The sequence below is a fragment of the Labrus mixtus genome, chromosome 13 (genome assembly GCF_963584025.1).
Source record: "Labrus mixtus chromosome 13, fLabMix1.1, whole genome shotgun sequence".
NCBI lineage: Eukaryota > Metazoa > Chordata > Actinopteri > Labriformes > Labridae > Labrus > Labrus mixtus.
In genome coordinates this window covers 229,632-244,631 of record NC_083624.1, presented here as the reverse complement: position 1 = coordinate 244,631, position 15,000 = coordinate 229,632, and the positions used below count along the sequence as shown (strand labels likewise).

General features: G+C 42.8%; 1 protein-coding gene across 3 annotated transcripts in view; it reads right to left on the bottom strand.

Moving 5' to 3' along the window:
- Nucleotides 1-15,000, bottom strand: part of abcb6b (ATP-binding cassette, sub-family B (MDR/TAP), member 6b) — a 36,559-nt gene that overhangs the window by 7,879 nt on the left and 13,680 nt on the right. Inside the window, exons 14-16 of one of the 3 annotated variants that reach the window (XM_061053009.1) lie at nucleotides 7,403-7,577; nucleotides 7,109-7,221; nucleotides 5,320-5,414 (exon numbers count right to left, since the gene is read on the bottom strand). In XM_061053009.1, coding sequence (XP_060908992.1) covers nucleotides 5,320-5,414; nucleotides 7,109-7,221; nucleotides 7,403-7,577 — 383 coding nt within the window. Of the gene's footprint in view, nucleotides 1-5,319; nucleotides 5,415-7,108; nucleotides 7,222-7,391; nucleotides 7,578-15,000 lie in introns of those variants that run through there. The other 2 variants (XR_009675530.1, XR_009675531.1) reach the window with 2 other exon arrangements.

Sequence of the window (15,000 nt, the reverse complement as noted above, 5' to 3'; positions counted from 1 at the left end):
TCATATTCAGGGTCCTGGTATTGTTTGTTTGGCTCGCTGTCATGGGTGTCAGGTCCCTTGAGTTTCTGTTTCTGTTTTTCATAACCTCTGTGCTTTTCCTGCTACGTCTGCTGCGAGAAGGCCTAAACGGCATGCTGCATGTAGCACCCGGTTAATGGAGTGATTTCCCTCCTGCTCAGAAGTAAAAAGTATGAGGTAATGAAAGTGCACTGTGTTCCCTGCTTGATTTTATAAAGAGATTTCCACCGTGTTCAGGGGAAGGAGAAAGATCCCTCCATCCAATAAGGGAAGTTTACTTTCAATCCAAAAACTGACAAGAGACATCCGAGCTCATCCTTCAAACCCAAGGCATGATCTGTGTCTTTGTACGTTTTCATTTTATTTAATGCTCAACTGATTAGGTCAGTAAACAGTCCTGATCCTGCTCCATCTGTTGCTGCTACTGAAAGATTAAGAAGCTGTTGGATCAATTTAATCAAAGATCTGCAGGTCAATACACAGGCTGAGAGACTTACACTGAAAAATGTATAAAAGGAAACTAAATAAAAATATTCACTAAAAGAGACATCAGACACATCTGACCCGACTGGATCAACCAACACTGAAACAAGTTGACAAGATTACTGAATCTGTTTGGTTATCCTGTTGAAGTCAGCTGACTCTCCAACAACACGAGGGGCATTAATAGATTAAAACTGGGATGTAACAACAGAGGCCTTATTAACAAAATGATTGCACGGCTTTTGTGCCTCCTTAACCTGTGCAAAAAAGGGAAAAAGATACCATCTAATTCCTAAAACACACACAAAGGGTTAAACGCATCCCTTACTGCCCCGCAGAGCAAATGGCATCTAGGCGCTGGTGCTGTTTGCGTATATTCAAATATATATTCATATATTCAAATGAGTCACTATGCGGTCATTTTGGAAAAAAAATGCCCCCTCTTTATGCAAATTGGCTGCATCACAAGTAGCAACTATGCACAGAGTGAAAAAGTCTGCTGAGAGTTGGTGGAAACTGCGCTGCGGTATTTATAAGAGATGTAATGAGTTAAGTAACCATGGAAAACAATTCCACCTTTGTATGACTTAAAACTAATCTGCAGTATAAATGAAGTCATTAAATATGACTTTACTTTTATTGATATAACCCAGGGTCGAATCAGTCCGGGTCCATCTCCACACTTCATCCCTGTGGAAGCTCTCTGCAGCCGTTACCATGACGAGGATGTGAGTGTTGTTTTGTTTTTGTGTTGTTCATGCTTGCGCCATCCATGGTTCCAACTTAAAAACATTTTTCGAGGTCTGGCCTCACAATAAACTTGAAAGACTTTCCCCTCCCCTCCCCCACCTCATCATCTTTATGCTGATAGAACTTAATATATCTTCTCTCTACATTTACACACTAAATGATCTTTGTGAATTAGTCATTGAGACAGAAAAGATCATAAGAGCTATTACCGGCCGCAATCCATTCTTAGTGAATCAGTCCCAGAGTTACCAGCAAATGCAATCCATACGTTGTTTCAGACACTCAGTACAGGTTACACAATGAATATATTATTAATCCCCAGAGTTTATAGTGCAATTGTAAACAAATACTAATGATGGTGGTGGAATCATTAGAACATGTCCAATCCAGTACACCTGCCAGTTTATGCAATATTCCCTTTTCATTGTAACCAATCAAAAAGATAAAACATCTATATGAAATCATGATGCTTACTTCAAAGCCACTTTTGTTATTTTTTCTTTCCGGAAACAAACTTTCATTCAACGGTTTATGAAGGTGAGTTGGACAAATGCCTCGAGCTTTAGTGTGGACACAAAGACGACTTCTCACAGTCAGCATCTGTAAACAATGAGGGTATGCATAACTCAGAGTTTCCATACAGGTGCACCTTCTCCTGAAAGTTTGTTTTTGTGAATCATACGTTTTTATAGTTGTTTGGGCGATGACTAAATGTGTTAAATGTGTATGCAAAAGCTTTAAATGGGCAGATGGTTTCACCATACTATAAAAACACTAAGGCTGGTTTAGATTTATTCTATGGTCTTTTTATGTCTTTATTTTTAGAGACAGGACAGCGGATAGAGTCAGTGGGGAACCACAATCGACAAAAGGAGACACACCTCGGATTTGAACCCGGGCCAACCGCTCTTGAGAGCTTAAGCCTGGGGCGCGACCCACTCACCATGCCACCGGCGCCCCCAGAAGCACACTGGTTCAAGTGTTTCAATCGATTACAAGAAAACAGTTCAAATGATGATGCTTGATGTGATGACGTCATACTATGTGCTGCGCAAAAACATATTTCATTAATTAATAGTAATGTTCAGTATTTTAAATATTTAGAGTATTAACAGCAGCTCATACGGATTTAAGAACATTTCAACAGACAATCAAACCTCACACTGGGGCGCGGGTGGCGCAGTGGTTAGTGCAGGCGCCCCATGTATGGAGCCTGTAGTCCTAAAAGCGGCCGGCCCGGGTTTCTAGTCCGGCCTGTGGCTCCTTTCCAGCATGTCATTCCACTCTCTCTCTCTCCCTGATTTCCCTCTATCCACTGTACAATAAAGGCACAAAAAGCCCCCCCCCCCCCAAACAAAAGACAAACAAAAAAAAACCTTACACTGAAAGTTCAGACGTGGCTTAGTTTAGAATTTTTAAATAAACAGAGCAGTGAGGGTGATGTGCGGACACCATACGTTTTCTTTAATGCTTGTTTTGGACATAATGAGGGAGAGAAGCTGATAAGAAATGGTCTGCACCACGAGCAAACAACGGTCTCACGCTTAGTGAATAAACTTGATGGATGCAGGAGGTTTTATAAACAAGGTATAGACTGCTTTAGTAAACAGACAAAAAAAGCAATCACACATATCAATGCAGATTACTACATCTCCATATCCAATAACTCAAGGTAAACTGTAGTTTAAATGTTCTGATAGCTCATTTTGATTTTGGGGGGGTCCCTGTTGCTTGGTGAAATGGATCAGATCAAAATTATATCCTGGAAGATGTAGGAATGGAAGCTGGTAAGCTAAGTAGTTATAATTTGTAAAATACTTTTAGCCACTCAGCTAAATTATGTTATGATATTTTGAAATTAAACCAAAAACTGTCATAGGGCATTCAACTGAAGCATCGTGGTAGATTTCTTCGTCCATTTTAAGACTCAAGTGGAAAAGCTTTCTGATTTGGAAATTGGATTTGGAATCCATGATTCTTATAAACTTCATTAACTCTGGTCGTTAAAGGGAAACTCTTAATTAAAGCTTTTGAAAGGTGGCGTTAAATAAGCTATCCAAGTCTGGGATACAGATAATAAACCATATCGTTTTTATTGCAGAATTCAAGGCCTGTTGTTTTGTGGTTTATTGACTTAATTAAAAACCACTAAGGCCTTCTTTCTGATATAGGAAATAACCAAAACAGCTGAAAGTAAAAGGAAAGAAGGATCTCCATTCAGCTCTGGTGGTGACTGGAAACTCTCAGGAAAATGAAAAACACAATTTGTTGATTAACCGAACGCATTATATAAACTTCCCATGGAATGAAACAGATGATGTAATAATCCTTCCGGTGAAATCTGGAAGTCTGTCAAACAAAATATTGTTTTTAGATTTTTCCCATGTAGTGGAAAACACACTTTGAAGTTTCAGACTGTGAGCGTTTGACCAAAGGGTCGATCTCTTTCTGTGCATTAGAAGCCGTACTTTGATCATGTTAGTCATGGAGAGCGATAAAATGATCCGGTGTGCTCCTGTACCGGAGGAAGTGTTGAAGCCTGTGTTAACACAGTGTTGCAGGAATCAGCACCACAGGCTTCTTCTCTCTTGATGTCTTTTAATGTCTGCGAGTGTCAGAGCCTTTCAAGTCTTTTTCAATATCACTCAGACTGATGAATAAGCGGACATCTGTTTCTTTTACTTTTGTTGACCTGTCATCACATGTCATCGTCATATCCTCCAATCAGCTTTTAATTTAATCTCTCCATCCCTCTCTTTGTGTCAGCTCTAATCCTGTTTTCCTTTCACCACATCCCTCTTTTCCTTTCATCTCCCTCGCACACATTTGGTTCTTCTTTTCACTTTGGTTTTGTCTTACCACACCGTATGTAATCACATTGTAACAGATCGCTCTCTTTTATGTTTACAGAGTATGTGTTAATGCACCCAGTGTCAGAGGATTATCATATCCACATCTTCACCAGGCCACAGACGTTTATGTTTCTCAGATGATGTATCCTCCTGACTTTTCCTTTAGCGTCATCATGAAGCTTAAATTTTCTGTTTTTAGCTTAATGTCTCAAATATTAGCTGGATTTCAGTTAAATTTGGTAAACCCATTTCTATCTACATCAGGATGAAGTTCAATGACTTGGAGATACCTTCACTTTTCCTCATGTTCCAGCATCAGGTAAAATATTAAATGGTCCATTACTTCAGCTCACACCAAATGCCTGTAAAACTATTATCACCTGGACTTAAGTTTTCAAATAGGTAGCTAATGTTAGCATGCTAAAAGGCTTAACAAAGAGTTTTCCAAAGCTGATTGTGAATGGAATAACCTTGATCTGTAAACATTATCAAAAAAGCAATCCTTTCCTCTTTTCTTGTGATTCTACTGGATACGGGTTTCCTTTTGATGAACCCAAGCGACCAATTAACAACTACTTTTCATTTTCAGTCGGATCGGCCCCACGGAGAGGAAGAAAAGGTTGCTCTGCTCGATCAGAATTAATCAACAACTTACATTCTGGTGCTTTCATAGCGGTCTAAAACTGTTTAGCTGCATACCTGAGAACACTGCCAGCTCAAATGGCTCAAATAATAAATCACAGCTGCTGCAGTCACCTGTCAATCAAGGGGCGGGGCTGTAAATGTGCATCGTGCTTTCTCTTAAATAATCACTCAAACATAACTGATATGCAAACACACATTCCATCACAAAGTTATTGTAAATAAAACTAAATCTAAATATTCAATAAATGATTATGTAAGCATTGTTATTATCAGCATGTTAGCATGGTTCATGCAAACGGCTGTCCACCAATGTGCCCGGTTCAGTTTGAGGTTTCTGCCACTGCTGCCCATACTTTGTTATTAGTGGAAAGACTGGTCAAGACCACGGGCAAGGAATGGCATTCTCACCTTAACTTTTGGTCCTGAGGGAAAAGATATTTTGGACTAAACCTGACTAAATGAGAAAGTGGGAAAGGACCTTCATAAGTTTGGTCTGCTGTCTACAGTAAATCAAAGGACTTCCTATGAATCTTCCAAGTTAAACAACGTATGACTTGATATGTAATGTCACCTGTGTGCGACCACAATAGTCGTCCTGTTGGTGCAGACCTTGGCCAGTGAAGCCTGGATGTTCCTCTCAGTTTGAGTGTCCAGTGAAGACGTGGCCTGATGAAATAAAACAAACACAGTCTAAGTATCATGAAGTGAGAGTGTTTGTGTGAGTGATTGCTGTAATGTTGGGTTCACTGCTTTATTGAATAAATATAGCTTAACCAACAAAAATGGGACACACATGGAAAGAGATGTTCAAGTAATTGAAATCAGGCTGACTGAGGAGTCAGGGGACTTTACAGGAAATCACTGGATCAGAATACTTCTCTCAGTTTTATGAATATGGCTTTGTTAAGACTGAATGAGGCCTGGTTGGTTTTTCTACATTTCCTTTGATGTTGATGTTGATGAGTGATTCAGTTGTGTGCCACAGAAAGACTTCTGACGACCATCTAAATGCACATGGCTGAGTCTATACAATAAAAGGGTAGGTTAGAATTAGCCTCTTATTCATTCATGTAGATGGTATCTTTGATGGTAAAGTCCACTTCAATGGTGGGCAGGAGGACATAAGAATCATTCTACCAATCGAGTGATTTGTGGAGGACCTACTCTACCTACAAAGCAGTATGGTGGGAAGGCAAAGTGACGTCTCAACATTGACAACTGACAGTAGGGTCAAGTCGAAATGGAAACCATCAACTGGACAACTTATTTTGCATGCACACTGCAACTTTTTCTAATTTATCCAGGAGATCTCTGGTCCTAAGTGAAATCAAAACTGACCATTGCATTCCTCTCTTGGCCTAAATGATGGTGTTTTTCGAAACCTTGCTATGAAGTTTTGATTCCATCCACCCATTCAGTTCCCACCTCATACTTTATTTAGCCCATTCATCACAAATCACAATAAAAAAAATATTTTATTTGTGAAAATTCCTCAGGATCAATAAAGCATCCATCCAGCCATTCATCCAACCTATAACCTGCTAGTGTAACATCACAATTTTTCCCATTTTGGGATTACTCCAGTCCATCCATCCCCCTATAGGGTCAAGTCAAAATGGAAACCATTGACTGGACAACTTATTTTGCATGCGCACTTAAAGTATTTCTCATTTATCCAGGAGATCTCTGGTCCTAAGTGAAACCAACACTGACCATTGACTTCCTCTCTTGGCCTTAATCATGGTGTTTTCTAAACTCTTTGATACTACTATTCTGACTACTGCCTCAACTTCCCTCAGGATCAATAACGCACAAATCCACCCACCCATCCAACCATCCAATCCATAACCTGCAGGTGTTGCACAGCATTTTCCCAGTTTGGGATTATTAAAGTCCGCCTGACCATCCATCCAACCATCCAGATCCAACCTGGTACTTTGTTTTGCCCATTCATCAAACAAATAACAAATACATCACACAATACAAACAATCTTTTTTTTTTTGTTGAAAGTTGTATTTTTGGGCATTTTTGCTTTTATTGGACAGGACAGCTTAAGAGAGAAAGGAAATGTAGGGAGGAGAAAGTAAGGGATGACATGCAGCAAAGGGCAGACTGGTTTTGAACCCACGGTCACTGCGATGAGGACTATAGCCTCTGTACATGGGACGCTCCACATAACCGCTGGGCTATCCAGTGCCCCCAATGCTAACAATCTTGAGAGTTTAAAAAAATCCAGTGGTACCATTTAGACACAACCACAATATCGTGTAGCCATCTTGTAGAGAAGCACTCAGCTTGGTTTGTATGAACAGGTAGCTAGGTGTATTTGAGTTTTAAAGGCCCTCCCTTGTGTCCTCACCTCATCCAGCAGAATGATCCGGGGCTCTTTCAGGATGGTTCGAGCAATCGCCACTCTCTGCTTCTCCCCGCCGCTGAGCTTCAGACCCCGCTCCCCAACCTCGGTGTCGTAACCTGGTTGGACACATTACCATCATCTTCAAAACGATCAATCATTCGGTTACACATTAAAAAGTCACAACATTAAGTGTTAAGGTTGATTTGAAATAGTCGACTATCCAGAAAGAGGTCGGACATCTATGTCAAACAACAGACGTATATTCTTCATAATCATCATCACACACCCCAGCCTGACCCTTAGGAAGCTCCAGGATCCTGCTGTGTATGTCAGCAGCCATGGCGGCTCTCTCCACCTCCTGGTCGCTGGCTGTGACTCGGCTGTAGCGGATGTTGTTGCGGATGGTGTCGTTGAAGAGAACTGTATCCTGGGGAACGACGCCGATGTACGACCTCAGAGAAGACTGATGCACCTTGGACAGAGAAGAGGACCGGTCTTTAGCCTCAGAACTGAGAGAACACAGGTATCCTGTGGACCTAGATCAGCTTTGAAGCCCGACAGGCATTAAGGTACTTCATGTCAAATCAACAAACCACCTTGGACCTGGAATCCTCAGATCTTTGGGTCATGACCCAGACTTATTTCATGTTGGAGTTCTCGCTCTACTTGCTCTTGATATCCACACACACACACACACACACACACACACACACACACACACACATCATACATCTACATAAATGTTGCATGGATTAATCCATCCTATACTATATAATGCATGCTGCCCCAGGTCACAGACAGAACATGTCCTGAACAGATTTCTGTCGCCGTCTCTCCCTCTCTGCTCCAGGTTTCCACATATCTGACTCTGCCTTTTTATTGACACCTTATTTCTCCTTACTCCTTTTCATGTCATGCAAAGTGTGGAAGGACATTTATGAGGCCTAGCACTTCATCTATATTCAATATTTCCTTAAAAACTGTGCTCAGGTTTCTAGCAGCATTGCTACAATTGTCTTCTGTTGTTTTAGAGAGAGAGAAGTGGAACATCTTTTAAAGAATCAGAACACTATAATGGAAAGGATGTGGCTTCAGTTTAAACGGTAAACACAGCAGAGAAAGTAAAGTGTAAAGTGAAGTATTTTGGTGTATCAACATTTTGTAGAAAATGTTCAAGATTCTGTTTTCTAAATACAAAGTCAAAAAAACATCTGTAGTTATTAAAAATGTGCACACCAGTTGTACACGTTTTTTATTTAGAGGAAACCCACAACATACGAGGATGTTGAGATTGTAATTCTTTCTATCTGTAGTTTCACTATTCTACCACTAGAGTCTGTGCGTATGCGTCGTCATAGCTGTGCTTATATTTACACACATTCATTAGTATAAATACGAGTTTGTAAATTCCACATTCTGCACGGTATTATGTTTCCTGTCTGGCCTTGGAGCTCATCGAAACCCCCCAGGAGGAGCTGGAAAACATTGCTGGAGAGAAGGAAGTCTGGGTTGACTTACTGCGCTTGCAACCCGACTTCAGAGAAGCGGAAGATGATGGATGGATGGCGTGATGGACTTACATGTGAGCATGCACTGTGGATTAACGAGGTTTGGAGTGTATGACTTCAAAACAAGATGCAACCATTTTCATAAAAATAAACACCCTTCTTTTTAGCGAGATTATTAAAACAACAATTTCTATTCTTCTATTGAACTGTGTTTACATTGGGGCGCCGGATAGCCTAGCGGTTATGTCACATGCCCCATGTACAGAGTCTATAGCCCTCATCACAGCGGTCGTGGGTTCAAATCCGGCCTCTGCTGCACATCATCCCCCGCTCTCTCTCCTCCCAATGTTTCCTGTCTCTCTTCAGCTGTCCGATCCAATAAAGACAAAACGCCCCAAAAAATAACTTTAAAAAGAACAACTATATTTACATCTCCATCCTGTCTGAAACAGATGTTCCAGATGAGATGAAACTCTCGTTCCTGCCTGATCTGATCAGTCGGGATTCAAACCTGTATCAGCATAGAACTCGTAATGTTCCTTCTCCCCTCAAATTTTATGAATCTGGCTCTGGATCTCTCCTGAAATAATTTCCGGTGTTCAATAACCCTCTGGTCGCTGCGCAGTACTTTGAGTGTTTCCTGTTAAAGCTTTCCTCCACAGCCACAACAGTACAAATTCCATTTCCTGCACCAGCTCGGTTTGGCTGCTAACCACTCACTTTCCCCTAATTTGATCTTTTTGCCGTTTAGTTTTGGTATTTATTCCACTCGAGAACAACATGACATCTGTTTCTAATCGAGGCGGGCTGACAGAGCTCAACACCAAATCTTTAAAAAGAGAGAACGAGGCAGATGGAGAGGCAGAAGAAGAAAGGCGGATAAAAATGAGCCGTTTAATGTTTTCACTGAAGCATCAACTGAGGAAGAAAGAAGGGAAATATAAGAGTGAGACAGCTGTCCTCACACAAGAAATATATCAATAAAATGTAAGATGATGTAGTATTCCAAATATGTCCCAACCAACACTGTCCTAATCAAGTCCACAGGTCCTGCCATAAGCTTTGAATCTTTATTGGAGTTTTTTAAATGTTTTTATAACTTTAACCATGTGCTGTCAGGTCCCTAAACATCGCCATTAGAAAGGAAAATCACCAATATAAAGTTTAGAGGAACATGATGCAGAAACTCCCCCAAATAAACTCAATCAGGGTCAAATACGTTGAAGCACTGCGATGACATTTAAACAGTTCTATCATTTTATGTCCATGGATAATCAGGTCCAACGTTGTCTGAACTTGTCTCATCACAAAGTCTTCACACAGCGGCCAACTGTGTGACGCTTTCTTAACTACGCCGTAGACCAGTGGTTCTAAACTGGTCTAGCCTCGGGACCACCACCAACTCCTTCATGAAAAGTTGGGACCCCAGTTTCAGATACTTTTCAACCAATCAGATTTGTTAAATGAAATATTGTGCAGTTTGGACCTCAGATACACTGCAGTACAAAATGTGTCAGAACAAATACACAAAACAATATTTATTCCAGGCAAACAGCGACCCACTGAAGATGGCTCCGCGACCCACTTTTGGGTCCTGACCCACCAGTTGAGAAACACTGCAATAGACTATAACTTGATCCAAGAAAGAAACGTCTCAGGTATCCTCTGTTACTACATGTCCTGCTCTGACCCGGTCCTGATTCTGCTCTCTGACCCGGCCCTGATTCTGCTCCTGCTCCGACCCGGACCTGATTCTGCTCCTGCTCTGACCCGGTCCTGATTCTGCTCCTGCTCTGACCCGGTCCTGATTCTGCTCCTGCTCTCTGACCTGGCCCTGATTCTGCTCTCTGACCCGGCCCTGATTCTGCTCCTGCTCCGACCCGGACCTGATTCTGCTCCTGCTCTGACCCGGTCCTGATTCTGCTCCTGCTCTCTGACCTGGCCCTGATTCTGCTCCTGTTCTGACCAGGTCCTGATTCTGCTCCTGCTCTCTGACCCGGTCCTGATTCTGCTCTCTGACCCGGCCCTGATTCTGCTCCTGCTCCGACCCGGACCTGATTCTGCTCCTGCTCTGACCCGGTCCTGATTCTGCTCCTGCTCTCTGACCTGGCCCTGATTCTGCTCCTGTTCTGACCAGGTCCTGATTCTGCTCCTGCTCTCTGACCCGGTCCTGATTCTGCTCTCTGACCCGGTCCTGATTCTGCTCCTGCTCTGACCCGGCCCTGATTCTGCTCCTGCTCTCTGACCCGGCCCTGATTCTGCTCCTGCTCTGACCCGGCCCTGATTCTGCTCCTGCTCTCTGACCCGGCCCTGATTCTGCTCCTGCTCTGACCCGGTCCTGATTCTGCTCCTGCTCTCTGACCCGGCCCTGATTCTGCTCCTGCTCTGACCCGGCCCTGATTCTGCTCCTGCTCTCTGACCCGGCCCTGATTCTGCTCCTGCTCTGACCCGGCCCTGATTCTGCTCCTGCTCTCTGACCCGGCCCTGATTCTGCTCCTGCTCTGACCCGGCCCTGATTCTGCTCCTGCTCTCTGACCCGGCCCTGATTCTGCTCCTGCTCTGACCCGGCCCTGATTCTGCTTCTTGTCACAGATGAAAGTTAAATTCTTGCGGTCTGAGGAATTTTTTTTTTCTGACAAACAGGAAAGGGTGTCAGAGACTAAGAAGAATACCATCTCAGTTATTAGCTGTGATTAGCTGTGATTGCTAACATGGCTCAACAGGAACAAAGCTAAATTGAAACCGCTGTTTTATCCTGTCAATACAAAAAAAACAGGAAACTGACGGACACCTTGAAAACACACGGATGAATCACTCCAGGATTGAGTAATGAGCAGTTAGCCTGCGGTGTTAGGGCCAGCAGAGTTGGACTCATCAGGGCTTAACTACATGTGGTGGCCATATGCAGGGACAAACAGCGGGGCAGAGGACTTTGGTACTAAAGAACAAACCTATCAGTCCGAGCTGCATGCACCGTGGTCTAGTAAAAACCTGGACACACCTTGGCAAAAAGAAAGTATGAAGACTGCAGAAAAGACCGGAGCATGACTGCACATTCACAGATCACTGTAACACCATCCAGAGTCAGAGAGACAGGAACGTTACTCTTTGGCTCGTTTCTCTCTCTCTCTCTCTGGAGTCATGTATTTACACAGATTTGGAGAAAATCTTAATATTTTCTTTGAACCGCAGAAAGAACAGATCCTTTAATCTAAGAGCAGATGTGTGCAAAGAGCAGAAAATCTTAGTGTGAAATCCCAGACTCAGCGAGAACATGTGGACGTCATTTAGAGAACCAGATATTAAAGTTATTCATTACAGAGTCGCTCGTAATCACAGCAGAAGAGAACAATTTCATCTTTAAGGAAACTTAAAGGAAGACTGCAGCGACACATAAATGTGTTGTTGTCAGAGCCGTGTTTACATGGACGGGACGGCCGGCTCCTCCCCTTGTGTATAAAAGCTGTTTTAGTGAAGAACTAGAGAGAAGAAGAACATACTCACTGATTATTTGGATGTTAGTAAGAGTTTTTAGATCACGCTCATTCTGTGTCAGTTTACATGAAATGTGAAGCTACGAGCTAACTAAAGAGCGCTAACATTAGCATGCTAACGCAACAATGTGAAGCTACGAGCTAACTAAAGAGCGCTAACATTAGCATGCTAACGCAACAATGTGAAGCTACGAGCTAACTAAAGAGCGCTAACGTTAGCATGCTAACACAACAATGTGAAGCTACGAGCTAACTAAAGAGAGCTAACATTAGCATGCTAACACAACAATATGAAGCTACGAGCGAACTAAAGAGAGCTAACATTAGCATGCTAACACAACAATGTGAAGCTACGAGCTAACTAAAGAGCGCTAACATTAGCATGATAAGACAACAATGTGAAGCTACGAGCTAACTAAAGAGCGCTAACATTAGCATGCTAACACAACAATGCAGGACACAGGTGACGTGAAGCTACGAGCTAACTAAAGAGCGCTAACATTAGCATGCTAACACAACAATGCAGGACACAGCTAATGTGAAGCTACGAGCTAACTACAGAGAGCTAACATTAGCATGCTAACACAACAATGTGACGCTACGAGCTAACTAGAGAGCGCTAACATTAGCATGCTAACACAACAATGCAGGACACAGCTGACGTGAAGCTACGAGCTAACTAGAGAGTGCTAACATTAGCATGCTAACACAACAATGCAGGACACAGGTGATGTGAAGCTAAGAGCTAACTAAAGAGCGCTAACATTAGCATGCTAACACAACAATGCAGGACACAGCTAATGTGAAGCTACGAGCTAACTAAAGAGAGCTAACATTAGCATGCTAACACAACAATGTGAAGCTACGAGCTAACTAGAGAGCGCTAACATTAGCATGCTAACACAACAATGCAGGACACAGCTGACGTGAAGCTACGAGCTAACTAAAGAGCGCTAACATTAGCATGCTAACACAACAATGCAGGACACAGGTGACATGAAGCTAAGAGCTAACTAAAGAGCGCTAAAATTAGCATGCTAACACAACAATGTGAAGCTACGAGCTAACTAAAGAGCGCTAACATTAGCATGCTAACACAACAATGCAGGACACAGGTGACGTGAAGCTACGAGCTAACTAAAGAGCGCTAACATTAGCATGCTAACACAACACTGTGAAGCTACGAGCTAACTAAAGAGCGCTAACATTAGCATGCTAACACAACAATGTGAAGCTACGAGCTAACTAAAGAGCACTAACATTAGCATGCTAACACAACAATGCAGGACACAGCTGACGTGAAGCTACGAGCTAACTAAAGAGCGCTAACATTAGCATGCTAACACAACAATGCAGGACACAGCTGACGTGAAGCTACGAGCTAACTAAAGAGCGCTAACATTAGCATGCTAACACAACAATGCAGGACACAGGTGATGTGAAGCTACGAGCAAAGGCTAATGTTGTTTGCCGCTTGCGCTCAATTTTGCTTAATTTTGGTGCAGTTAGTTCATAACTCCTTAACGTGAGTGGGAGGGGGCTTGGAGGTGTGTCTCTGGAGGAGAGCGGAGGCTTCAGCATGGAGGAGGCGTGGCCTAACAGCAGTTTGTTTTGGTTTCATGCTGGAGCTCAAGGGCGCCCTCTACTGGATCAAAAAGTCTCACATCATTCAGGATCAACTAGTTAAAGCCGACAGCCCTAATGTGAACATAATTACCGTAACATCTGGAGTATATGTGCACCGGTATATGACCCCGAACCACAACCTGCAGCTGTGTCGCTCTTTTAGCACGCTACCGACACGATTCTGTCCTACTGAGAGAGAAAAGATGTTAAACGTGGCGCCGCCAGCCTGCTCTGTGTCGCTATGTCTCCCAGCACACCACAGAATGAACGGGGGCGAATTTTCAATGGTGTCAGTCACGTGCAGTGGGTGATGTTGGCGGCTGCTTATCGGTCATGATGGCGTGATCGTAGCGGTATAAAGAATGCAGAGGATGAAATAGTTATCAAACGTGCACTTTTTACTCCAGGGCTTACGGTAAACAACGGATACTTGTTTGTGCGGATTTGTTTTTTCCTGGGAGAGTTCTTAGAAGATTACACATTAAAGAAGAATTTATCGACCACAACATGAAACGCAGGCTTTAATGGAGTGATAACAGGCAACATGTGAAACAGATGTGTCAAAACTCTCACTTTGACATTTCTTCTGCACTAATCACAGATAACTCAGATGTTACTGAGCTGTTTAAAAAAAGGTTAACCACACGGAGAAATACTTTATTTTGCTGTGTGTGATTGTTCTTCATGACTAATCGCTCACAGATCACGGGATTTGATTTGTTGCTGTTTGACATTTTTCTAAATGCTTCTGCTGCGTCAACCGGGTTTAGCTTTTATATGATCAGGAGATTTAGACTGTAAATCTGAATGTTTGAAGCCTGAGTGGCGTCCCCCGTCTGTCCCTGCAGGGGGCGCTGGAGTCCCATCGATGGCGGTCTCCATGCTGGAAATGCTGTCTCAGTCTAACTTTCAGTCAACCTAACGACAGGCTGAGAGCTGGAGCTGAGGCGGGTTTTAAACCTCCTGACAAACCGTTACACCGCGCCCACCTGTCAATCAGGTCAGCTACACGCCTTATTGTGAATAACTCTTATCCTTCATCAAATCAAAACTGATGAGTCATCAAAACATTCACCCCCCGTACAGTGTGTGTCCATCGAGACATGAGCTAATCACACCTATTTGGTTTTTTGAACCAGGCTGTAAACATGTTAATCTCTGCTGTAAAAACAGGCTTTTTAGAATGGGTGTGTATGTGACTTCCTGTGTTCCTGCAGCCAGCCTCTAGTGGACACTCCAGGAACTGCAGGATGTTACACTTCAGCAT